The sequence below is a fragment of the Notothenia rossii genome (genome assembly GCF_949606895.1).
Source record: "Notothenia rossii genome assembly, chromosome: 11".
Taxonomy (NCBI): domain Eukaryota; kingdom Metazoa; phylum Chordata; class Actinopteri; order Perciformes; family Nototheniidae; genus Notothenia; species Notothenia rossii.
In genome coordinates this window covers 15,722,587-15,746,499 of record NC_136910.1, presented here as the reverse complement: position 1 = coordinate 15,746,499, position 23,913 = coordinate 15,722,587, and the positions used below count along the sequence as shown (strand labels likewise).

General features: G+C 39.6%; 2 protein-coding genes across 7 annotated transcripts; one reads left to right on the top strand and one right to left on the bottom strand.

The window, feature by feature from the left end:
- Positions 1–642: 642 nt before the first annotated feature.
- Positions 643–10,206, top strand: LOC307024446 (uncharacterized protein). Of its 4 annotated transcripts, none has more exons than XM_079658551.1 (11): positions 643–1,123; positions 1,269–1,521; positions 1,634–1,959; positions 2,067–2,151; positions 2,242–2,376; positions 2,444–2,601; positions 2,718–2,828; positions 3,203–3,446; positions 3,538–3,695; positions 3,793–4,027; positions 9,807–10,206. In XM_079658551.1, exons 1-7 carry the CDS (start codon positions 683–685, stop codon positions 2,814–2,816), a joined length of 1,497 nt encoding a protein of 498 aa, XP_079514677.1. In that variant the 5' UTR covers positions 643–682; the 3' UTR covers positions 2,817–2,828; positions 3,203–3,446; positions 3,538–3,695; positions 3,793–4,027; positions 9,807–10,206. The 4 variants fall into 4 exon arrangements, with proteins under 4 accessions (XP_079514677.1, XP_079514678.1, XP_079514676.1 ...); XM_079658552.1 differs by lacking the exon at positions 9,807–10,206 and adding an exon at positions 4,865–5,258 and having other exon boundaries at positions 2,067–2,139; XM_079658550.1 differs by lacking the exon at positions 9,807–10,206 and adding an exon at positions 4,865–5,258.
- Positions 5,665–19,604, bottom strand: LOC307024445 (5-hydroxytryptamine receptor 3A-like). Of its 3 annotated transcripts, XM_079658547.1 has the most exons (13): positions 19,013–19,604; positions 15,411–15,452; positions 14,910–14,984; positions 14,573–14,653; positions 13,514–13,650; positions 12,594–12,638; positions 12,344–12,453; positions 11,160–11,329; positions 10,820–10,980; positions 10,240–10,450; positions 9,732–9,896; positions 9,499–9,581; positions 5,665–9,328 (listed from the first exon to the last, which is right to left on the bottom strand). In XM_079658547.1, exons 1-13 carry the CDS (start codon positions 19,032–19,034, stop codon positions 9,092–9,094), a joined length of 1,539 nt encoding a protein of 512 aa, XP_079514673.1. In that variant the 5' UTR covers positions 19,035–19,604; the 3' UTR covers positions 5,665–9,091. The 3 variants fall into 3 exon arrangements, with proteins under 3 accessions (XP_079514673.1, XP_079514675.1, XP_079514674.1); XM_079658549.1 differs by lacking the exon at positions 14,573–14,653 and having other exon boundaries at positions 19,013–19,601; XM_079658548.1 differs by lacking the exon at positions 14,573–14,653 and having other exon boundaries at positions 15,760–19,149.
- Positions 19,605–23,913: the final 4,309 nt, after the last annotated feature.

Here is a 23,913-nt window from a genome sequence, read left to right as displayed (position 1 = left end):
CGAGGCTCCCCCTTTCAGTGTTTCTCAAACTTCCCTCCCCCCCCCCGTCGCCAGTCTCTGGCACTGTTATTTTGGGGGTCGCGGGCTGAAAGGTTTGGGAAGCCCTGCAGTAAGTTATCTCATCATTGATTTCCGTTGTTATGGAATATAGGTCCAGGGAGCTTTTAGCTAACAGTTTGACTGACTAGACTAGAGTATGCATGAACTAGCCTAGCTAGCCGGTTGAATCCCTGCTAGCTCAGCAGCTATTCTGATGCTTGTTTTCTTCGGAATTTTGCGCCTACACTAACTTATTATAATGATTATTATTGTTATTTATCATTATCATTGTTGTTATTGTTATTGTAGTAAGCACCAAGGCTATTTGCTCCCTTGTTGGACTGTCCCTGTGTCTCCTATTTTCCCGGTGTGTGCGCGCGCGCCAGGGCTGGAAATTAATTTTTCAAAACATTTGAATATTTACACAACACATGAACATTTACCAGCCACTGGAGAAAATCTACCAGCCATTCAGTAGTAAACCAATGGTACATTTGTATTATGTATTTAAAATCTACCAGCCACTTATGTTTTACCAGCATTTGGCTGATGGTTGGTGTTCATTTCCATCCCTGGCGTGAGTGTGCGTATATTTTATCAGAAAACAAAGCATATTAATAATTATTGCATTTGCTTTTCAAAGATGTCAGGAAAGAGGCAACTAAGCATTCTTTCATGCTTTCAAAACAATCAGCTCCCTAAAAAGGTGGCCAGGTCAGAGGACACTGTAGAGGAGGCAGTAGAGGAGACTGTGGAGGAGGCAGTGGAGGAGACTGGGGAGAACCCATTGGAAACAGAGAAAAGGAGAGGATTATGTGGAGCAGCCACATATAGGTGTTCCTTTAAGAAGGAGTGGTCAACTCGATGGCCATTCATCACAATGGGAACCACCAGCTCCTTCTACTGGTGCTCAGTGTGCAGACAAGAGAACTCCTGTGCTCATCAAGGCGTGAGGGACATAAGCAGGCATGTGGAAGGCAAGGGACATCGGGCCAAAGAACAGTCTCTGAACTCAGTCAGCAGTGTTGCACAGTTCTACGTGCAAAAAACTTCTGTAGGAGGCATGAGTGTAAAAGAGGCCAAGGTACATACAGTACAGTGTAGCACAGGAAAACTAAAAAGCTGGCAGCAATGTTTGATGAATTACATTTCTTTTCAAATTGATGGTCAAATTACCTTGAAAACGTATTTAAGGTTATGAGGTATGTAATCAGTTGTTTCTGTTGCAGACCAGGAGGGCTGAGGTGAAGGTTGCTGTTGCAATGGTGCAGCACAATGTTCCCTTTGCCGTTGCTGACCATTTCAGCCCCTTGTACAAAGAATGTTTTAGAGACTCCCCTACAGCTCAGGGCTTTAAGAGCGCAAGCACAAAAACAACGTGCCTCATAAATGAAGCAGTGGCACCTCATTTTAAGAAGGAACTGGTGATGAAGATGAGAGAGAATCCCTTCACACTTGTCACAGATGGCTTGAATGATAGTGGTATGTGCTTAATAACTTCTATCAGTAATTAGTACTTATTTTTATCCATTTCTACATACACTCATACAATTTGAACAACATATTGTTTTAGTTATGGTCCTTATTGTTACAGGTCTAGGGAAGATGAATCCTCTCACTTTCAGAATTTTTGACAGCAACCAAGTTGTGCAGAGGTTCCTTGATATGTGCACCACCAGTGGGCGGAGCTGTGGCACCGCTGAAGTGATCTACACAAAAATCAATGACACCTTGCAGGAAAATGACATCCCTTGGAGAAATTGTGTAGGTCTCTCTATTGACAATGCCCCTGTAAATACAGGTGCCAGAAATTCAATCTCAGCCAGAATGTTGAAGGAAAATGGCAGTATTTACATCCATGGATGCCCCTGTCATATCATCCACAACACTGTCAAACATGCGGGGCAGAAGTTTATGGAAGTAAGTTCAAACATGTACACTCTATATTACAAATCCGTTAAGCCCAATGCCATGTAAAACAGTTTGCTGATAGTGTTGCAATAGATACTTGAATTCATGTATTGCAGATATCCGGATTTGAGCCAGAGGATCTGACCGTCGATGTTGGGTACTGGTTTAAAGGAAGCACCAACCGTAAAGGTTACCTGGCAGGTTTGTGATTCAACCAGCTCTACTGTTATACAACATAATGCAGACATTTTTTATTTGTTTACTGTTGATGTTATGTTTTATATTTTCCAGAATTCTTTGAATTCCATGAGAGCGAGTACATGGAAATGCTGCTGCACATTTCAGTGCGATGGTTAAGCCTGGAGAGGCGCATCACACGAATTCTGCGACAGTATGGGCCACTTACCAGCTATTTTAAGTCTTTAAGTATGTTGTTTGTGCATTACACCAGACTAAATGTGTACTTTTAAGCACTGACTGTGTTTATTTACAGATGAGAAACAACCAAGATTTAGAAGGCTGGTGGATGCATTTTCCAACCCCCTGACTCAAGTCTACCTACTCTTCTATCAAGCGACGCTGTCAGTGTTCACCCTACTGAACCTCCTCCTCCAGAGAGAAAGGTCTTCCATCTTTCAGCTCCACAGAGAGGTAAAATGCAAGGGTTAGGCCATCCTGCTGCCAAATACAGTATGTCTGCTTGAATTGGCTGATATGTCCTTTTTCAAGTAATACATGGAAATGTTTTATGAACTACAAATTTGCAGATGACAAAGTTCATCAAGAAACTGTGTGCGAGGTTCATGAAGCCGTCAGCACTACAGGGCCGACAAGTCCATGACATCCTCTACACAAGGAACCACTAAACCAACTGCCAGGTAAAAGTTTCATATAAGGAGATACACCTGTATTCTCATTGACCTCAAATATACTTTTTGGGAAGATTGTTGTTATTGGGCGAGTTGGGTGATATCTCTGTTATGGCTGTTAAAAAGCATAAATGTGTGTAGGCATACCATGCTTGTGTAGATTATGGGTAAAATTGTATGCTTACATAGAGGAATACCTTCAACCACTTGCACTTATTGTGCACATAGTGCTCAAAACTAGACAGACTGAATCTATACACTGACTGTTTGTCTAGTTTTGAGTTAAATTGCCAAGTGAAATCCCTGTCTCTACTTGATGCATATTGTTGAAACTACCTGGACTTAGTTTGCTTCTCTATCTCTTTCTGTTCTCTGTCTGGTAGGAGAAAAACTAAATGTTGGCTTCACCACCAGAGCTACCCTCAATAGGCTCCTTGAGGCTGGAGACATCACACCTCAGGAGGTTCAGCTATTCCAACCGGCAGCACTGGCATTTCTGGTCAGGGCTCTGGAGTATGGCATCAATAAACTCCCTCTGAAGGAGGCTCTTCTGAGGCATACAAGATTTGTGGATGTGCAGCAGAGGACTGAGTGTGGGGTGGAAGATGCCCTATACTTTATAGACAGGTAAGGGTTTCCACATTTTCCAGGATTTTAACACATTCAATACTTTGATTGAATACATTAATCAGTTCTTTACACATGGTGCTCTTTTTAGATTTCAGGAACTACTACCTTTCCATGGGCCGGAGGAACAGGACAAGGTGTGTGAGGAGTTCCTGGAATATCAGCTGATGGATATCCCCATGCCCCAAGATCCCACCGTCTTTAATGTTGAGGAGTTTTTGGGGGAGTATGTCCTCAATCAAGTGCAAGGTAAGAAATATTTGGCACCACATGACATACACATAATCAATTGAAATCAAAAGCAAAGCATTTGAGTAATAGAGTCTCTTGGTTCCTTTTTTTAAAGGTGATCGGTTTGAGCCAGTTTGGGAGGCTCACTAAAATAGCTCAACTTGTTCTATCTAGTACTCCCTCACTCTAATGCCGACGCGGAGAGGGTTTTCTCGATGGTTGGACTGAACAAGACAAAAACTACGAACAGCTTGGCCCTAGATGGAACACTGTCCTCCATCATGACAGTGAAGATGGCAGGCCTGGAACCAAACTCTTTCAGATGGGAGCCACCAACCCCAGTGCTGAAGGTCTCAAAAACTACCACCAACACCTACAACAAAAAACACTGATACACACACACACACACACACACACACACACACACACACACACACACACACACACACACACACACACACACACACACACACACACACACACACACACACACACACACACATCCCTTCACTAAGAATGAAATAAATATGTTTTTATTTGTATGAATTTATGAGTCATTTATCAGATAAGACCACCGTCCCCACCTAAAGCCCCGCCGCTGCCAAAATCTCACTCTGAACTCTGTTCAAAACTTGAGAGCCCTGATAATACAGATAAGCAGAAAATATTAAAACAATATTAAAACATATTATATTAAAAGTAATCCAAAAAGAAAATTAGTTTTTAAAAAAGAAAGTGAGAAAAAAAAGTGGAATAGTGCAATACGAGTCTATATACAAGTTATTGGAATGATATTAGATAATAGATAAATAATTACTTAGTAGCAGATGAATGTTATGAAATTGTTTCAGCAGCTCAGTTGTTTAACAGTTGGTCACACTAAAGCCATTACGCTGAGTGTTAATAGGCGCTCCATATGAGATCCATCTGCTATCACCAAAGCTTGTTGATACACTAAAAACTTAAACCATTAAAAGCTGAGTCTTAAAAATATGTGGTTCCATTAAGTATTGCATTATACTTAGTATGTTTTAGCATGTTATATTACGAATCCACCATTTTTATAACAGTGATGTTAAGACAACATTATAATCATCTCCCATTTTAGCCAAGTTCTTTTCAACAGTGGCACAACATGTGTCTTCCATAATGATCACAATATAACATAAAATTACAATTGTTTACAGATTGTAAGGACTAAAAAAAACCTTACCTTTGAGGAGGAGCAGAAAGAGGAAGCCAGAAAGCATCATGAGTACCGGTCTCTGAGAGGTGTGGACAGGAAATGTGCGTTTCGAGAAAGTAGCCAGCATTTATCTGCATACTGGAAGGGGGCTGGACAAACTGAATGACCAACCATATGATCCTTTGCATCTGTGTCAGTTAAAACAGAGATTCACAAAAAGAGGGGCAGGATACAAGAACACAGTTTAAACACTTGAAGTGTGCTAATTAAATGTTTTTCAATCTAATACTTCAATGTCATGTGAATACACATGTGCATTTTTCCAAGGGAAAAGTATATAGAACATGAAGAAAGGTATTTTGATTGCCTTAGGTTAGCTGTTAATTAGCATGATTACAAATGATTACAAATAGTAAAAAGAGTCGGTTCAGCCTGGAACTGCTTCTGTGTCGTAACTAACTTTCAATCAACCCGCAATCCTTTTGTATTTGCTAATGGTTTCTATTTGATAGTTAAACATTGGTGAATATGTTTGCTTGGGTTTTATCCAAAGTAATGTATGTCATTCAAAAACAAAAAACATGACACTATGAGAAAGATTATATGAAACAGAAAGTATTACAGAGACAGATATGGATTTTTAAATTATAACTTCAGAGCCCTTACTGGTGTTTGTCGATTTTGCCACTGGTTAGCTTATGACGTTTATACATTTTTTATCATTCTTTCACTCTAAGTCTATAAACACCAGCTCATAAATATTTACAATACTATTTGGTACTTGTGGTCAGAGATGGATGTGGCTAAACGTAAAGACAATAAAATGTTTGGATAATCATAGTTCTACAGTCTCCATTAGAGATTCATATAGACCTTCCTTTTTGATAAAGCTTATAGTTAGGGCTGATTAGCTTCAGCATTTCCAAACATTTGGTCTACCTATGTTGCAAATGTATTATCTTTTCAATTTACACACGGCATCTATTGCACGTCTGTCCGTGCTGGGAGAGGGATCCATCCTCTGTTGTTCTCCCTGAGGTTTCTCCCATGTTCCCCTTTAAACTGTGGGGTTTCTTTGGAAGTTTTTCCTTGTACGATGTGAGGGTATAAGGACAGAGGGTGTCATATTGTCATACTGATATTCTGTACAAACTGTGAAGTCCACTGAGACAAATGTAACATTTGTGATATTGGGCTATATAAATAAACATTGATTGATTGATTGATTGATTGATTGATTGATTGATTGATTGATTGGTTGATTGATTGATTGATTGATTGATTGATTGATTGATTGATTGATTGATTGATCGTATATACCACCAAATGCATGCTAATGAAATAATGGCCAGCATCACTATGAACTGTCTGAAACCTGGTTCAGTTGAAACAACTAAAAGAACAGTTAGAAATCTGAAATCATTTGTCTATCTTAAAAAGAAAAGGAAAAAAATCAGTTATCAAGCCATATCATCAGTTTGTCCAACAAAAGAAAAAAAATACTCACTTAGCTCCAGCTATTCAGGCCATTTTTAGTTAATTTGTCCATGATTTGAGATGTCCGTTATCATAAACAACGAGTGGACATGAAGACAAGAGCAACCTTGCCTGGATTAGGCTCAGGGACTTTGGTCTGCATTTTGGCCTCACAGTAAAATCTCCTCGACCAATTCAGTGAGCAAATCTAATCGACAAGCCCAATCCTTAGTGACAATGACAGCAAGTTGTAAATTGAATTGGTGTCACATCAAAATAATGTACCAAAGTTTGGCAGATATCTTTGATGGTCATTGAGTATGTCCAGCCCTACTCCAGCATGGGGTCTTGGTGCACTCATGATCTCTGCTCCAGGTAAGGGCCTTTGTTTTGACCCTCTTTCCTCTTGTCAAACCAATTCACCAATACATCTTAATCCATTAAGTACAAGCTCTTGAAAAACCATAACCATACATCCTATAACTTTGACCCTTTTACAGTGTGTTTTCGGTTCATGAAAGGTAATTGTTACATTTTGGTTGACTCAAAATGTGTCGTTCAGCAATCTGCTCCACCCTCGTGTCACCTATCAAAAACCATATCTATAGCCAAAATACGAAACTCCAGGCTAGAGTCATTCGTGGGAGTTGTTGTATTAGATGCGATCCAACACATTTGTTCTGTTGGGAGGTGGTCTCTATTATTTTTCTATGGAATTGTTAAAAGTTAAAAGTTACGACTTCCTTTAAATAAAGGTTTAAATTCAATGGGTCAGCTTGTTGTTTTGGATCCAGTATTTTTCTTGCACCATTAAATATTTCTCAACGTGGAGATAACAAAGGAGATTGTTGTCGATTCAGGAGAACCTACACTGAACTCTCTCCCCCCTCCCCTCCCTCCCCCCTGCCCCCACGGGACTATAACACCCCAACACACTCAGACACTCAAATCCAGCACCAGACCATTTTTATGCTGCTATGGACAATCTTGCACTGATGTAAATTCTCATAATATTGAAGTGACTGTAATTTTGTACATATTGATTGTTGTGTTTTTATTTAGGTCTTAATGTGTGCACAAGTAAAAATGTGTCTTTGACTGTGTATATAAATACATATTGGCACACACATTTTCATATACATTTGTTTTTATATTCGGGAATGTGGGAAGCAGTATTTCGATCTCTGTCTGTAAAAAACTGGAAGATTGACAATAAGGTTGACTTTGACTTTGATACTCACTGCAGGACACACACAACCAAACACACTAACAAACAAAGAATAATCACATACACCAAGAGATAAAAAACATTTTGTATGTTTATTTGATAGTATGAAGTCATGAACATGTTTTTGAACAAGCTTGGCAGGATTTATATTTCATGTAAATACATTATGTACTGAAATGCACATGCAGATATACTTCTTTTTTTTAAAACCACAAGCTAAAATTACTTGAACTATAGAAGAAAATACAAATGTAAAGCCTTAATAAAAGTATACGGGATTAGTATGATGGAAAACAGAAGTGTTTCCACAGCATTTCCACAAAGAAGCTACACTCACAGTATTCAATATATTTCATGATGCATTTTATGAACTTATTGGACACTATAATATTGCATATTATAGTAATATATTACTAGAACTTTACTGTAGGAGATATTTATTTTAATTGTGGGCATGTCGTATTATTATGATAGATATATCATGCAGTATTATTCCAGACACAGGGTTGGTGATTAGATGCAGAAGGTTGTATATAAGGGTGCATAGTTGACAGGAAAGGGACAGCACAGGTAGAGGGAGCGCACACAGTTCTCACAAGATCTACAGACTAGAAACACTCACTTGCAGAATTGGAAAATCTCTTAATGTTCAATAATTAAGAGGCCATGCCATTACATATACAATACTTCTTTGTACAGTCACACCATGGCTGTTCAAGGGATCCATGCAGTGTTATGAGTGCACATCAACATTAAAGGCAGATTAAAATGTGTAACGTGACATAGCACAATGTAGGAGATTAATTACAATGTATAGTGTCTGCCCATTTTAAGTTAACATTTATAACAGTAATATGGTTGCTCTTTATTGAGCATAGCATATATCTTGCTGTCATTAATCAGAAATACATTATGATTAATGATTTCCCCCTGTGGGTTCATGTATTGATTCCTAACCAGTCAGTTCAACCCTCGACCCCCTCTTAAAAAAACAATGAGTTTTGTTTAAAACGTTGGTTCTGACCAACCAAACTAAAATACAGATGTGGGACTGAATACAGATGCGTTAAAGAACATGTTAATTGAAGCAATGTCCTAATCAAGTCAGCCTTGAGACAGGTTTTAAAGTTTGTCAAAATGTGTTGCTATGATCAATATAAAGTTTAGATGATCGTTAGGGTTAGGGTAAGCGATTGAGAAATGCTGGATCTGGCCCTGACCTGTCCATCACTGCTTGCACTTGGTGGACTCGCAGTTTGAAGCAATAGTTAATGTAGTAGACTGTTTCCCTGTGGATATGATTGGCTTTTGAATTTGTGACCCACTTAATCTAGCAGGCCCGAAATACATTTAATCTTAGTTTTGCAAGTTTATTCCACAGAAATTTGGCGCCTTTAGTAGAATAATGTATAATCAATTCTCTCTGGTGACAAACTTGCAAAGATAAAAGACGGTTTAGTCAATGTCAGACATTTTAGGGGGATAAAAAAAATATGTTTTTGAATAGACCCCAATTGTTTACCACTATTCGTCTTTTGCATTGATCCATACTGAAAAGATGACAACCAAAAACACTACGGACACTGTGACATAGACAAAAAAGAAAATGATGTCCAATTTTTTAGCCACTTTGGTCCAGTAGTCAGGCTTCATTTCTTCCTTGCTGCCGAGGAGCAGAGAGAGTGCTTTCACCGTCTCACTCAGTTCATCTGGGAGCTTCTCCAAGGAATTGGACTCCTCCATCAGTTGGTTTCTTTTGTCCTGCAGAAGGTTTTTTTAGTGGTGTGATCATGGACCATAACAACCATAACAAATTGTCAGCTGTTCAATTTGATATACCAATTGTTGTCAATTGTGGTGAGAATAAAGAGTTGGTACTGTAAACTATTTTTATACCAAACTGTTTGTTTTAAGGGTAACCCAATTCTCACCTCTTTGGCCACAGACAGCAGTTCAGATGGCGGTTCATCAGACACATTACACACACAAGCACAGTGAGTCCATTTCTTCACATCTGAAAGGAAATTGTTGACACAGGACAGCAGCATGTTCAAAATAATCTATTATTAATTGTAGAAGTTTCTTTTTGTATTCCAAACAAATGAGTAAATACAATATGACCATAGTTCAAATCCACAGGTTTGAAGAATGGGTTCAGTCTCACCTCCATCATAGTTGCCCTGTTTGTCTCCACAGTCCTCACTCAGGCTGCGTTTTTTATCTGCCTTTTTTTCTTTAGATGCAGAGTCTTTCTCAATCAGATACATCACCAAAATCGTCTCCAGAAGGCTGATCATTATCAAACCAAACATCCCAATGCAGTACACCGCTGAAGAGAAAAGGCAACATCATTAAAGTGGACGAAAGGCAAGCCATTGTTGTTCCCAGGGGCAGACTGGGACTACAGATCAGCCCGGGACTCTCGACCGGCCCACTTCGGTACCTCCGGCCCACCTCGGTACCGCGAGTAATTACCACTAGTAAATTGTCAACGGGGGAAGGGGGGTGCTAAGTGCTAGTGACTTATCCGACCGGCCCACATCGTCCGACCGGCCCACTTCAGTACCGGCACATTGGGATTCGTCGTCCCGAACGTCCCGATGGCCAGTCCGCCCCTGGTTGTTCCTGATTTAATTAAATGAAAGTCCAATAAAATAATGACTCTGCTTTACCTATAAGCGGTATCCTGTCTGAAGAGGAAGGCAGAATCTCGTTGAGAATAAGCTGCATCACAGTGACAGCGAGCAGCAGAGTGACCTTGAAGCTGAGCTTCTCGCCCCCGTAGTCTGAGATCAGGAAGGAGGCCAAGTCCAGACCGAAGAAGAACAGGATGGGCACTAAGAAGTTGGCGATGTAGAGGGCAGAACGCCTCCTCATCGTGATCTGTGATCCAAGATGGAAAAACAGTGAATCTGTTCACTAATGCTGCAATGATCAAAAACATTATTGATTATGGGTTTAAGTTATTTTGCATGCAATATGAAAGATATTGTTCCACTGAAATATGAAGTTAAGTGTTTATATAATTTAGCTATATTTTATATTTTGTCACAGTGGTTAAGGATGATTAAGTGACCATCATCAAAAATGTGCGATTACAATGTATCCAATGAACAACAATGTCAATGGGTTTGCTCTTTTGTATTCTGCTGTTTAGAATGCAAGCTAAATAAAAACAGCAAGTGGAGCTGCAGAAATTTTCATGCAAATGTTTGCAGAAATAAATAAAAGTAAAATGTACAACACACTTACAGTATAAATTACAAAGCTTTGGTTTTGATAAAAATGTGGGACAGATTTGATCTTGACTGTCATGCCGATGAAAAGCCACTCAAACTGGTTCTTCATCATTTGGCGAGTCCATTCAGTTATCACTGAACTGTTTTCTAAGGCGTGAAACTTCAACTCCTCCTCTAAGGTGAAAGTGAAGAAACAAGTTTGAGATGTCTTATCAGGTCAACACAGGATAAATACATGTGCTGGTTTGTGCTCATGTGACAATTAGCCTTTAAAGAGATAATTACCACAAACATGCAATCAAACACACAACATACATATTTGAGATAATGTCTAGAAACTTCTGAAAGCTCACCTGGGTAACTGATAGACTTGAGAGACAAGGTGCAGCTCTGAATATCAAAAGGAAATTTGTAAACGTGCATCTTGCACGTGCTGACCACCATAAGGTCCCTCCCATATTCAACTAATCCGTTTGAGTTAATGGTGATAAAGGCATTTGGAACAGCCTTTTCCTTCTCTATCCTGTATGACAACAAACATACATTTTGTTACGACTGGGGCACACACAAAAATGATAGGACCCAAATGCACGACTCCAGACAAAAGATGATTCAAAAAAGGATTTACTTGTGGTGAAATGCAAGGTAATAAAAAACTCTCAAATGACTTCACAAAAAACTAACTTAGATTTACTGTAGCTCAGAAAATAACTGGCTGACAAGTAACACAAGGGTCGAAACGATCTGGCACTTGGCACAGAGAAAACACAGAATAAATACACCCGTTATCCCCATGTCTTACCCAAAACTGTCTTGTGAGCTCGTGGCAGAACCATGAAACCAAAAAAACTAAAATATACAATCTATAAACAGGTGCAAACAATAAGGGCGGGGCAGGTAATCAGGTCAGTTAACACACTGATAGGGTAGGAGTCAAACTACCTGAAATGAGAGAAGAGATTAACTAAGTAAAACAGGAAATGAAAGATAATTAAAAAAAAAAAAGGGTTAACAGACACAGACTTCACTATATTAACTAAAAAGAGAAATAATACTAACAAATCTGATGAGACACAACACATTTGTAAAAATTATAGCTAACACTTTATGCTTCAAACTGATTTTCACATTGTGTAATACTTTAATACAATGAAACATTTATCTAAATGATGATACTATTGTTTAAGTCTGTATTTTCCTAAAATGTTCCCTCATTACTTTAAATATAGAAATACTATCCACACAGTTTAACAATATCAAACATCTCTATATCTTAAATATGATTAACCCGGCTCAAGTCAGTTAAGGGGTATCTGCTTCATTGTGTATTGCATTCTAACCACAGCTGTTGTCCACACAATACATTGGTGTAAAAATATAATTGTAAAAAATATATATTTTTAAACCTTGTTGCATCATTCTTTTTTACATCCATATGATTTATTGTGCATGTCCCTCTTAATAATAATAGGCTCCATCCCCATTTACTCTTGTGAGTATGTGGATTTGTGAGTATGCACAAAAAATGCCAACTTACATCTCTTCAATGATTAGATCTGGCTTCCACAACATATCTGCAGGAACTCTCATCGTTTCAAGGCCACCAAATTGATGTGATTTCCAAAAAATGTGCGAATCTTCCCATTTCTACACAGGAAAACAAGGAAGAAGGGAAGGAAAAAAAGAGAAAAAATACCTTTAAGATGCAATCTACAGCAACTAATTTCAACCTACAGTATAATAAAGAGTATAGGAAAATCACAAATTGGTTCTCAAAACAAACTCACCATATAAATCGCAACGAAAGAAACGAAAGTCTGGTCAATCTCTCTCTGTAACCGAAGAAATGGTAAATGTGAACATTTTTACCACATTAAGGTATAGCTGACCTCACATAGGCGAAACTGTCATAAAACATTGCACTTTGAAGTTAACATGCTGACTACCTTTAGCAAGCTGAAAATAAGTAAAAGCTCCTTTGTAAACCCACTTTGTGATTTCGCTGCATTAACAAGATCACACTAAGCAAAGCCCCAACGATGTTTCTTCAAAATGTAAGGTAGCATTGGGGGAGAAATTGATTAACGGTATTATTTTTGGGTTGACATCATTTTTGTGGACACTTTGTCGCACTATTCTGACTTGTTTATGCTTCCTTCAATAGTGCTAGTATATAGCTGTTTCCTAGAGATACTATTTACAAGTACTGATCTGGTACAAATTGTACTATGATGCTCTCCCTGCGGTGATCCGCAACATCCCCACTCTTGGCGCCTTTAAAACGGCCCTCAAGTCTCACCTGTTTGCCAAGGCCTTTGGCTCCTAATTGATTTGTTGTTTTGTCTGTCTGACTGTTTGTCTGACTTTTTTTTTTGGTTTGTTTTACTCCTGTTTTTTCTGTAAAGCGACCCTTGGTCCCCTGAAATGCGCTATATAAATGTAAGTTATTATTATTATCAATCAGGAAGAATTGCATGCTATATTGAAATGTATGCTGAGCTGTTTTTTGAGAGTCTTTTGTTCTTATTAAACTATCTTATCCTATATTTGGATTTGACTTTACTGATTGCTTTTTTGGCTTTCATGTGTATTACCGAGTGTTTGTACAGTTCAACTGTTATCTTTGTTTTTGTTGTTTTTGGCTGCTTTCCAAAGCAAAAAAAAAAGATTATCCTCAAAAGAAAGAAAAAATCAAAGTTGCACTTACCACATCTAGAATTGCCAGAATTGACATTTGGACATAGACCCCTGTTATTTTTTTGTAGTCTTTGACAGGCCGGACCAACTCCTTGGGTTTGTTCAGATTCAGGCTGTTTAAAACATCTTCATATGCGAACTTCCTTTCTATTGGGAGGACATAAAAACAATATCTCCATCAGAGAGTTACTTATTTATAGGAAAAAACGATAAGGAAATGCAGACCTCAGTTTTTTATTCATAGATCTCTCTCTCTTTCTCTTACTCTCTCTTTCTCTCTCTCTCCTCCCATGTCCTTAACCAACTGATTATTGGCGTTCACTCATTCAGTTAAACCAACAAGATGTTGTCAGGATATCCATCAGCCAGTCATTAGTTGCTGTCCGTCAATTTAGCCTATTTACCACACCCTATTTATGTTTAGTCAACATACTGTACCTGATGCCCACTTTGAGCTCATCAGAAGACCACTCCTCATCACACACTGAGCTTGAGCATCGTCCTCATCTCATCATCACCAGGGTTTAGACTCCACAGGTGGGTCAGTACCGGTACTCTACTTACGGCTTCACCACCCCCTCGAAATATCTGGTATCACGATGTTGTCTTATCCACATTAACTCATCCTTCTTGTTGGCTAATTTGCCACTTAGAAATAAGTGTTGTCTTATCTGTTGTAATATCCAGTGGTTGTGGACACTGAAAGGTCATCATTAGATGGTGTCGGCAGGACAGCAGGGATTTGTGTCATCAGTCCACTAATAACTTTTAAATGTGAGCATTTTACCAATTATTTTTTTACATTTAAATGAGGCTCTCCATTTGAGGTCCATCTGCTCCACATTGTCAAAATGCTTCAACGTCAGACCTCATGCATTCAACGAACCAAGTTTAGTGTCTTTATATAAGTGTTCTGTTTGCTGTTCACACCAGTAACATATCTATTAGTTGTATTACCTTGTGACAAAAACTGCATTAAACTGATCCAGTGCTGACAACAGACAAGTGTATTCATTTTTAAAGAGTTATATTAATAAAGTAAAATAACACATAATTACTGTGTACTTACTCTTACTGTCACACGGTTCTCTCTCAATGGAGCGTTGGCCATTAAGCCCTTGTTGTTCCAAGTTATTGATTGTTTTTCCACCTGACAGAAAAAAGTATGCAGCTCTTAGAGTGATTCAACTGAAGCAGTTTAAAGTGTTGTGCATCTGTTAGCAAAAGCTAAGAACACAATTATAACATATTTTAATCCTCAGCGTTTAACAACCTCAAATGTGAGATTTCAAACATATAAACAAATAAAACTCATTCACATATTTTCTCACGGATATATACAATCTATAAATAAGATAAATGCTCTATACATGTAATTACTTGACACATTTTGAGTGTTTACATACCTGCTTCAGAGCTGGGATTTGATATAAGATCATCCTGAAGCTCTGGTATCTCTGTGGTATTCCAGGAACTTCCACCTGACAGAAAAGAGCATACAGCTCTACATTCAATATTATTTCCATGCACACACACAAACTGCTTTTCCACAAAACATTTTAAACTGCATCTGCAGATATCTTTTGGTTTAAATGATTTTGAGATAACAATCTCCTAGATGGTTTACCCATCAAAGAAGGTAAATGGGATTTGTGGAGCTCACTTCACTGTCAAATAATGGTTATGTCAGACATCATGCATTCTCAACAACTTAAGTTTCTTTATATCATTTTTTATTATTATTCACACCACTAACATATCTATCAGTTTAATTAAACAAAAAACTAATGTGAATGATATAATGCAGTAAACAGACAAGTGTATTATTTTTCAAGACTTCTATACGTATAATAAAAATAGAACAACACATAATTACTGTAATTTGTTGTGTTTTTCCCTTTACACACCGTTGTTATTGTCGTCCTTTGAGTTATTGTTGGTACTTCCACCTGACAGAAAGAAGTATACAGCTTACAAAGTGATTCAATTGAAGCAGGTTAAAGTGTTGTGTAACTGTTAGGAACTTCCACCTGACAGAAAAGAGAATAGAGCTCTACATTTAATGTTATGTTCATGCACACAAATGGTCATTTTTAACAAAAGCAACTTCTCTTCCCAGGGACATACCTGCTTCTCTGAATAATCCACATACTACGTTGGAAAATTATGAAAGAGTTGGAAAATTGTGTTTTTTGTAAATATATGTTGCTTGTATATCATCCTTTGTTCCTTTGTTATGCTGTATCACAAACAAACCTTCATTCCCCTCAATGATATTGGAGTGGGAACAGAGACGTCCCACCTGCATGCAACATATAGAATTTTTCCAGCTTACCTGTGAGGAGGAGCAGAAAGAGGAAACCGGTAAACATCCTGAATGGAAAGTAAATGAGCATCCCTGTCCTCTCTGTGTTTTCTGGAAAGGTTTTTCTTTTTGTAGAGATTATATCTCTACTAGAAGTGGGACGGGCAATTGTTTGACCAACTTGTCTCTTTTTTTACTGATTAGTCTAATGATAGAAACTTGCTAATGCTTCCAGGAACTGCCAACCATTTCAACACTCAGCCCTCTGTGGTTAAATCAATTTGGATGTTATAAAATTAGCTGTTTGATTCTTGCTTCCGCTGTTGCAGCTGTTTGTTTTCCAAAGTAATGTCTTTATTCTTTGTAGGCTTTACAATCAATGCTTTTGATTCAGTTGCGAGTTGGTCCTGAATAGTTTGACAATACTATTTGTTTATTATGGCCATCACAATATATCTGAATTTATATATTGATTACATTATGGATGATCCAATCCTATTGATACAAAGTGAATACATTCTTTCATATAATCTAAAGAGCTGTAATGTTTAATATCAAACCACATGATCCAAAGACAAAGGGAGCGGCATTACATATCACTAATGGTTCCATATTTAAACAAAAAAAAAACGGCTGAAACCTGTCAAAAAGCCGTGACGCGACACAGACGGACCCGGTGGAATCGAGGGGTAACCCTGTGCTTTATGCTTTGCTTTCCTATTGATTGTTTGCTGTTTATTGGAACATAACAAAGTGGCAGAAGTGAGAAAAACGCAAATAACAGATCCAGGAATTAAGTTGGCATATGTAGCAAATATGCTTCTGCAAAAAAACAAAGCGAACTGCAAACGGAAGTTTTGCCTGTCCCCTGTAGCTGCCAGGCACTGTACTTCTGTTGACATCTCCTGGGGCCTCATTTATAAAGGGATATAGGCTCAAAAAATGGCGTATGCCAGTTTCTACACAATGTTTGCGATTTATAAAATACTAACTTGACGGGAAAACGTGCGGTCCTCCACGCAAACTCTAACCCATGCGTACGCACTAAACACAAAAACGGGAGAGACGAGAAACTGCGACACCGTTGGCAGAAGGAAGAATGGAGAGAAATATGTGGAAATAATACCATAAATAAAACGTTACCTCTCATTTATCATATATGAAGAATTTATTTTTCAAACATTGATCAAAGCCAATCTTAAAATGATTAAACAAACGCCTGTTTGCGACTCCTCAGCAGGGGCGGCGCCAGGGGGGAGCTATGGGGTGCTGAAGCACCCCCCAGGATTGCCAAAGCACCCCCTAAGCACCCCCAAGAAATATGTTTGTTTTTATTTCCGAATTAAAAAAAAAAAATGTTTTATTAAATGAAATTATACAAATTATTGATTACATCAATTCAAATGTGAAACAAACAAATGTTTGACCAAAAACATAAAGCCAACACAGGTGATATGATTAGGCCATTGGCCAGCACCCATTATATTTTTGACCTACCCATAGGCTAAATTACTTTGTGACACTTGAGTGACTTCCTGTTACCTGGAGCGTCAAATTATTTGCTAACAGCAAAGTGACAAATGGATCGTTTTTTAGTTCTTAAACGTCCACGTGTGGACACTCAATCAAAACCACCTGAAAGCAAGAGGGATTCTGCACATAATAGGCCTCGTGAGTAAAAGTAGCTTACTTCTGGCTCTCTGTGTTTCATTCAAGCTCTGCTCTGTGTGTGTGTGTGTGGCACGAGCCATTTTGTGTGCGTGCGCAAGCACCGGTGGGTCTCTACGGGAGATCGTTGTGGTTAGCATCTGGTGCTAGCTAGCCAAGCTAACGGATAAAAGGAGCTTTTTCAAAAACAAGGTGGAGGGAGAACTCTCTCCTGTCAGACTGAGAGTCTCAGATAACCTCAGCTCAGGTGAAGTAAAGGACTCTGTGTTTAGATAGTTAACTTTAGTCTAGTTATCTCAGTGGGTCTCAAACGGTTTGTTTTAAAAGGGGAGTGATTTGTAAAATACCTATAAAGAAATAGTAAATCTGTTTACAGTTCTGTTTCATAATGTTGAGAGATGTATCCATAGATCTCTTCATTTTACTCTCAAAGTGCACCAGATTGATGCTTTTAACTTCAATATTTAAAAAAAAAAATCGGGGAGCAAGCCGTGTGGGGAGTTTTGCAGTCATACTTGTCTACCTTGAGACCTCAGAAATCGGGAGCATTTAAAAATGCAAAATGGGGGGGGGGGGGTGGTAGTGGATCGCCGGAGCTGTTAGATTAACATTAACATGCTTATATTGTAGTTCTAAGTGCAATGCCTTGCGGCCTGTAGCACCATCCTTGATGGAGCATGTGTGTGTGGGCAGGAAAGGAGTGAGCAGAGAGTAGAGTAGTTGTCGATTTTTGTTCTGTTTTCTGTGACTATCTGCCTCACCCTGTCAGACTTTCAGTTGCGCGCGCTACTAAAGAGACGTTTTGCCTGTCCCCTGTAGCTGCCGGGCACTGTACTTCTGTTGACATCTCCTGGGGCCTCATTTATAAAGGGATATACGCTCAAAAAATGGCGTACGCCAGTTTCTACGCAATGTTTGCGATTTATAAAATACTAACTTGACGGGAAAACGTGCGGTCCTCCACGCAAACTCTAATCCATGCGTACGCACTAAGCACAACAACGGGAGAGACGAGAAACTGCGACACCGTTGGCAGAAGGAAGAATGGAGAGAAATATGTGGAAATAATACCATAAATAAAATGTTACCTCTCATTTATCATATATGAAGAATTCATTTTCGAACATTGATTAAAGCCAATCTTAAAATGATTTAACAAACGCCTGTTTGAGACTCCTCAGTGCACACAAAAACATAACTGGGAGAAATAAATAAATACGGATATGTTATTTAAAACCACCTCGTATATGTTGTGTTAATGTTATGAAATGTTTTCTCATAAATTATGCGGTAAGCAGGAGGACAGAATTACGTCTAAACTGACGCCGTTTTGCATTTATATAGGTTGTAGATACGAGCATGGTTTTATATATGGTTTAACTTTTTTCCCGGGTCTCCGAGGATGCTGGCGTTGTTTGTTCGTCGCTCCTCCGCCCCAAATATTGTTCTTTAGTCCAGATTAGAACCTCTCCTGTCTGGCTCTCTACTTTTGAAACGTCAGTCATCAGCAAAAATAGCAGATGTGTCATCTCCTACCTGCTGGCTCTTTCCTGCTCATCGGTCCCTAGCCTGCTAGCTAGCTAGCATTATCGGACCTAGCAGGCTGCTACCTAGATGCTCCTCGGCTCCCTGAAGTCTGCCGAGCTAACAATTCTGTCTCCACCCCAACTCCACCCCAACTCCACCCTAACTCCAGCCTAACTCCACCCTAACTCCGCGGCTCGTGTGGGTCTTCCCATCCCGCTGCGATCAGCCGGCTTCCCCGCTGATATCGTCTCTCCCTGCCGCCTACAGCCGGTGGCTAACAAGCTAGCTAACAAGCTAGTAGGCTGGTCACCCAGCTCCCACTCTGCACCAGGCTGTCAGCCCCTCCTAAGATTCTCCTCCGGAAACCACTGGAATCATTCTCCTGATATGCTGTGGATTATCACTCTCATTTTATCTGGAATCACACCGCTCCTTCTTCCACGGTCATCCGGCTCCTGGTCTCTGCTGCCCAGGTCCCCAGCATTAGCTAGCTCCGTGCTAGCGCCACTTCACAGGATCATGCCGCCTGCCTCCGGACTGCATGGACATCCTCGCAGATAATGAAATACTCCGCAAACGCCGTCCTCCACACAGAGGCTCTGGCCGTACGTTTTTATATCATTCCACGTCTCCACTTTCCATCCCGTCCATTCGGTCCTGTCACGCGCCCACACTACGCCATCAAAAAAAAACACGTGAATCTGACCAATCTCCTTCCACTTCTCCGGTCCACACAACCCCCCCCAATGCAACGTCACCTCAGAGCAGCCCTGCTCAACACACGCTCCATCCACAATAAAAGCCACATTCTGAATGAATTCATTAAAGACAATAACCTGGACTTTCTGTATCTGACCAAAACATGGGAAAAGCCCTTGGACTATTTTTCTTTAAATCAAATCACCCCAGCAGGATTGACATACATTGACAAACCTCGCCCACAAGGGCGGGGTGGTGGTATAGCTGCTATTATCAGAAAGGAAATAAAAGCTACCATAAACCCCATCCCTGATGCTTCTTCATTTGAACACCTGATCTTTAAACTCTCTGGTCCCACTCCCCTCGTCAAAGCCATCATCTACCGTCCCCCAAAGCCAAACCCCTCCTTTCTCTCCGACCTCTCTGAAATTCTCACTCAGCTTTCTGCCATATCCCCATCTGTTCTCCTCTTACGGGATTTTAACATTCATATTGACGACCCAACCTGCAAATATGCCTCTGAATTTAAGGAAACCCTTCATTGCTGCAACTTCTCTCAACACATCAACTTCCCAACACACAGCCGTGGTCACATCCTGGACTTGGTCTGCTCCACTGGTCTCACCATCCATCATCTGTCCAGCCTCAATCTCCACATCTCTGATCACCTGGCCATCATCATGGATATCAACATCCCCATCCCCGCCCAAAAGCAAAAACGCACAATAACCTACAGAAACCTCAAATTCATCTCACCTTCAGCAATCACTGCCTCCATTACCTGCAAGATGTCTGCCTCCCCCCCCCACTTTCTGAAAACCCATCTGAACTTGTGGACTATTATAACAGCACCCTCTCCTTCTGTCTCAATGAACTGGCCCCCACAAAAACTAAAAATGTCTCTTTCATACACTCCGTCCCCTGGTATACCCCCGAACTCCGCCAAATGAAATCAAGGAAACGTCAACTTGAACGCCAACACAAGAAAACCACACTAACAGTCCATCTTCAAATCTACAAAGACTATCTCCAGCAGTACAGTAATGCACTCAAAGCAGCCCGGTCTAATTACTACTCACAACTCATTCAGTCTGGCTCCAGCAACCCCAAGCGTCTGTTCTCCACCATCAGCAAACTTCTCAAACCCTGTGACACCGCCACCTTGTCCTTCACCACCGAACAGTGCAACTCCTTCCTTTCGTTTTTCCAAACCAAAATCAGCAACATTTACAGCAATCTGACACCCTCATCAGCACCCCCCACCTCCTCTCCTGGCTCCCCCCCCCTTCACCTCACAGCCCCTGTCCCACTTCTCCCCTGTGACCCCCATGCAACTGTCCCACTTCATGACTGGAATTAACTCCACCTGCACACTTGACCCAATGCCCTCCACATTTATGAAAGAGAGCCTCCCTGCCATGTCCCAGCTCATCGCCACCATCATTAACTCCTCCCTCAGATCTGGATCAGTTCCCCCCTCTCTCAAACTGGCTGCTGTCACACCCATTCTCAAAAGACCTGGACTCACACATGACATCATGTCTAGGATTTAATGGAGGCAAAGGAATTAGTTTGTTTAAATAATGGGCAAGGTACAAGGATCAATTTTAGAGATGGAACAGAGTCTGCGATCGACCTAACTCTTGTAACAAGTGAATTAGCTTCTGGTAGCAGTTGGGAAGTATTGGCAAATAACAGTATTGGGAGTGATCATCTTCCGATTATAATCAAGTTTGATATAAATCATGTGGTTGAGCTAGACGGTATCATGAGATGGACTTTTTATAAAGCAAATTGGGAGATGTTTACTAAATTGTGCGATAATGAATGGGATCAGATTGATATGGCAGAAAGTATTGATGAAATAAATGAGCAATTTACTTCAAATATAATTAATAGCGCTAATCAAACTATTGGGAATAAAACTGGGAAACTTAGTAAATGTGTTAAGATGGTACCGTGGTGGAACAAAGAATGTAATGATGCAATCCGAAACAAAATCAGGCTGTTTGGAAAGCTAAGAAAGACACATTCATTACATAATTTATTAGAATATAAAAAGGCACAGGCTCAGGTAAGGAACATTGTTAAAAGAGCAAAAAGGGAGTGTTGGAGAGGATTCTGTTCAAGTATTGGGAGAACTACACCATTAGATAAAGCATGGGGAATGATTAAGAAGATGAGGGGAATAAGACAGCAGAGTAACCTGCCAGTATTAGAGATTGGAGGGGAAGTTGCCACTGGTGCTATGCAGAAGGCAGAAATTCTAGCAAAATTTTTTGTCAAAGTTCATTCTTCGGAAAATTTGACAGAAGAAGGTAAGATCAGGAGGCAGGAAGTGTTAGATGAACATCCTAATGTATATGCAGAAAGACATTTGTCGCAGAGTGTTGTAAATATACCTTTCTCTATTCAAGAGTTGAGAAGAGCATTAAGTAAGTGTAAAATGACTGCTCCTGGGAAAGATAATGTATGTTATATAATGTTGACCAAATTAAGTGATTTTGCATTAGGAAAGCTGCTGGAGATGTACAATAAGATCTGGGAGAAAGGGAAGCTGCCAATAATATGGAAAGAGTCAGTCATTATTCCTATTAGGAAACCTGGGAAAGATCCAACCAGTCCAGGCAGTTATAGACCTATAGCTCTGACATCACACTTGTGTAAAGTTATGGAAAGAATGATAACAGAAAGGCTGACATACTACATTGAGAAAAATGAACTAATGACCCCTTATTAGAGTGGGTTTAGAAGAGGGCGGAGTACTTTAGATCCACTGCTGTGCCTGGAGTCTGAAGTCAGGAAAGCCCAAGCGAACAAGGAGTGTGTTGTAGCTGTATTCTTTGATGTGGAAAAAGCTTATCATATGATGTGGAAGGAAGGATTATTAATAAAACTGGACATTATGGGTCTGGGAGGTAATGTATATAATTGGATTATGAATTTTTTGTTTGGCCGTGCCATCAGAGTCCGAGTTGGCAAGTCATATTCTCGAAGGCATGAAGTTGAAAATGGAACCCCGCAGGGGAGTGTCATCAGTCCTCTTTTATTTTCTATCATGATCAATGATATATATACACAAGTAGGATCTGATATTGGTAAGTCACTTTTTGCAGAGGATGGAGCTATTTGGAAAAGGGGCAGAAATGTAAAATATATTGTAGCTAAGATTCAGGAAGCCATTACGGAAGTTGAAAGCTGCTCTCTGACATGGGGGTTTAGATTGTCGGTGGAAAAAACTGAAACTTTATTTTTTACGAGGAAAAGGATAGGTGAGGAGGTTAGGTTAAAACTTTATGGACAAGATCTAAAGAAAGTGAAGACATTTACATTTCTGGGAATATGGTTGGACGAGAGAGTCACATGGAGTACTCACATTGATAAAGTAGTAGATAAATGTAAAAGGGTTTTAAATGTTATGAGGTGCTTGGCAGGCATTAAGTGGGGGGCCGATAAAGCTGCTTTGAGGAACGTATACACAGCCTTAATTAGATCAGCCATAGAATATGGACTAATAGTGTATGGGTCAGCTGCATATTCTTCTCTTCAAAAATTAGATAGAGTCCAGGCACAAGCACTAAGGATATGCTGTGGGGCAGTAAGATCTACACCAGTGTCGGCACTTCAGGTAGAGGTCGGAGAAGTACCTATTTCTTTGAGGAGAAAACAGTTAATTGTTCATTACTGGGCAAATCTACAGGGTCATAAAGATACTCACCCTACTAAACTAACTGTACAAACAAGTTGGGAAAGTAACAAAATAAAAAAAGAAAGTTTTTGTTTTTGTGTTTTGGAAATATGTAAGGAATTCAAAGTTAAAGAATGGAATATTAGTCCGATGGTGTTGTTATCAGCTGTTCCACCATGGTTGCTACCTCAATCTATAGTAGATTTATCACTATTGAAAGGGTTACATTCAATGAAAAACAAATTCAATGTACAGGCTTATGTGAACACTGTTCTACATGAACAATATGGGCACTTTATAAAAATATTTACTGATGGATCCAAAAATCCAGAAAATGGTCTAACTAGTTGTGCATTTTATGTTCCTGAGTTAAAAGTCAAAGTGGGAAAGCGTACAAGTGATCACATTGCAGTATATACAGTAGAGATGATGGCTATCTCTCTAGCACTTCAGTGGGTAGAGGAAATACAGCCAATGCGAGTGGTCGTGTGCTCTGACTCCAGTGCAGCTCTGGAGAGTATAA

What these genes read in the sequence shown, in the direction of transcription:
- LOC307024446 (XM_079658551.1), top strand. Translation starts at nt 683, where the DNA reads ATGTCAGGAAAGAGGCAACTAAGCATTCTTTCATGCTTTCAAAACAAT. An exon ending in AGATGGCTTGAATGATAGTG is followed by an intron (nt 1,522 to 1,633) that starts GTATGTGCTTAA and finishes TTATTGTTACAG; the next exon opens with GTCTAGGGAAGATGAATCCT. An exon ending in TCTTTCAGCTCCACAGAGAG is followed by an intron (nt 2,602 to 2,717) that starts GTAAAATGCAAG and finishes ACAAATTTGCAG; the next exon opens with ATGACAAAGTTCATCAAGAA.
- LOC307024445 (XM_079658547.1), bottom strand. Translation starts at nt 19,034, where the DNA reads ATGAGCAGGAAAGAGCCAGCAG. An exon ending in AAATCCCAGCTCTGAAGCAG is followed by an intron (nt 14,654 to 14,909) that starts GTATGTAAACAC and finishes TTTTTCTGTCAG; the next exon opens with GTGGAAAAACAATCAATAAC. An exon ending in GATCTAATCATTGAAGAGAT is followed by an intron (nt 11,330 to 12,343) that starts GTAAGTTGGCAT and finishes GTTGTCATACAG; the next exon opens with GATAGAGAAGGAAAAGGCTG.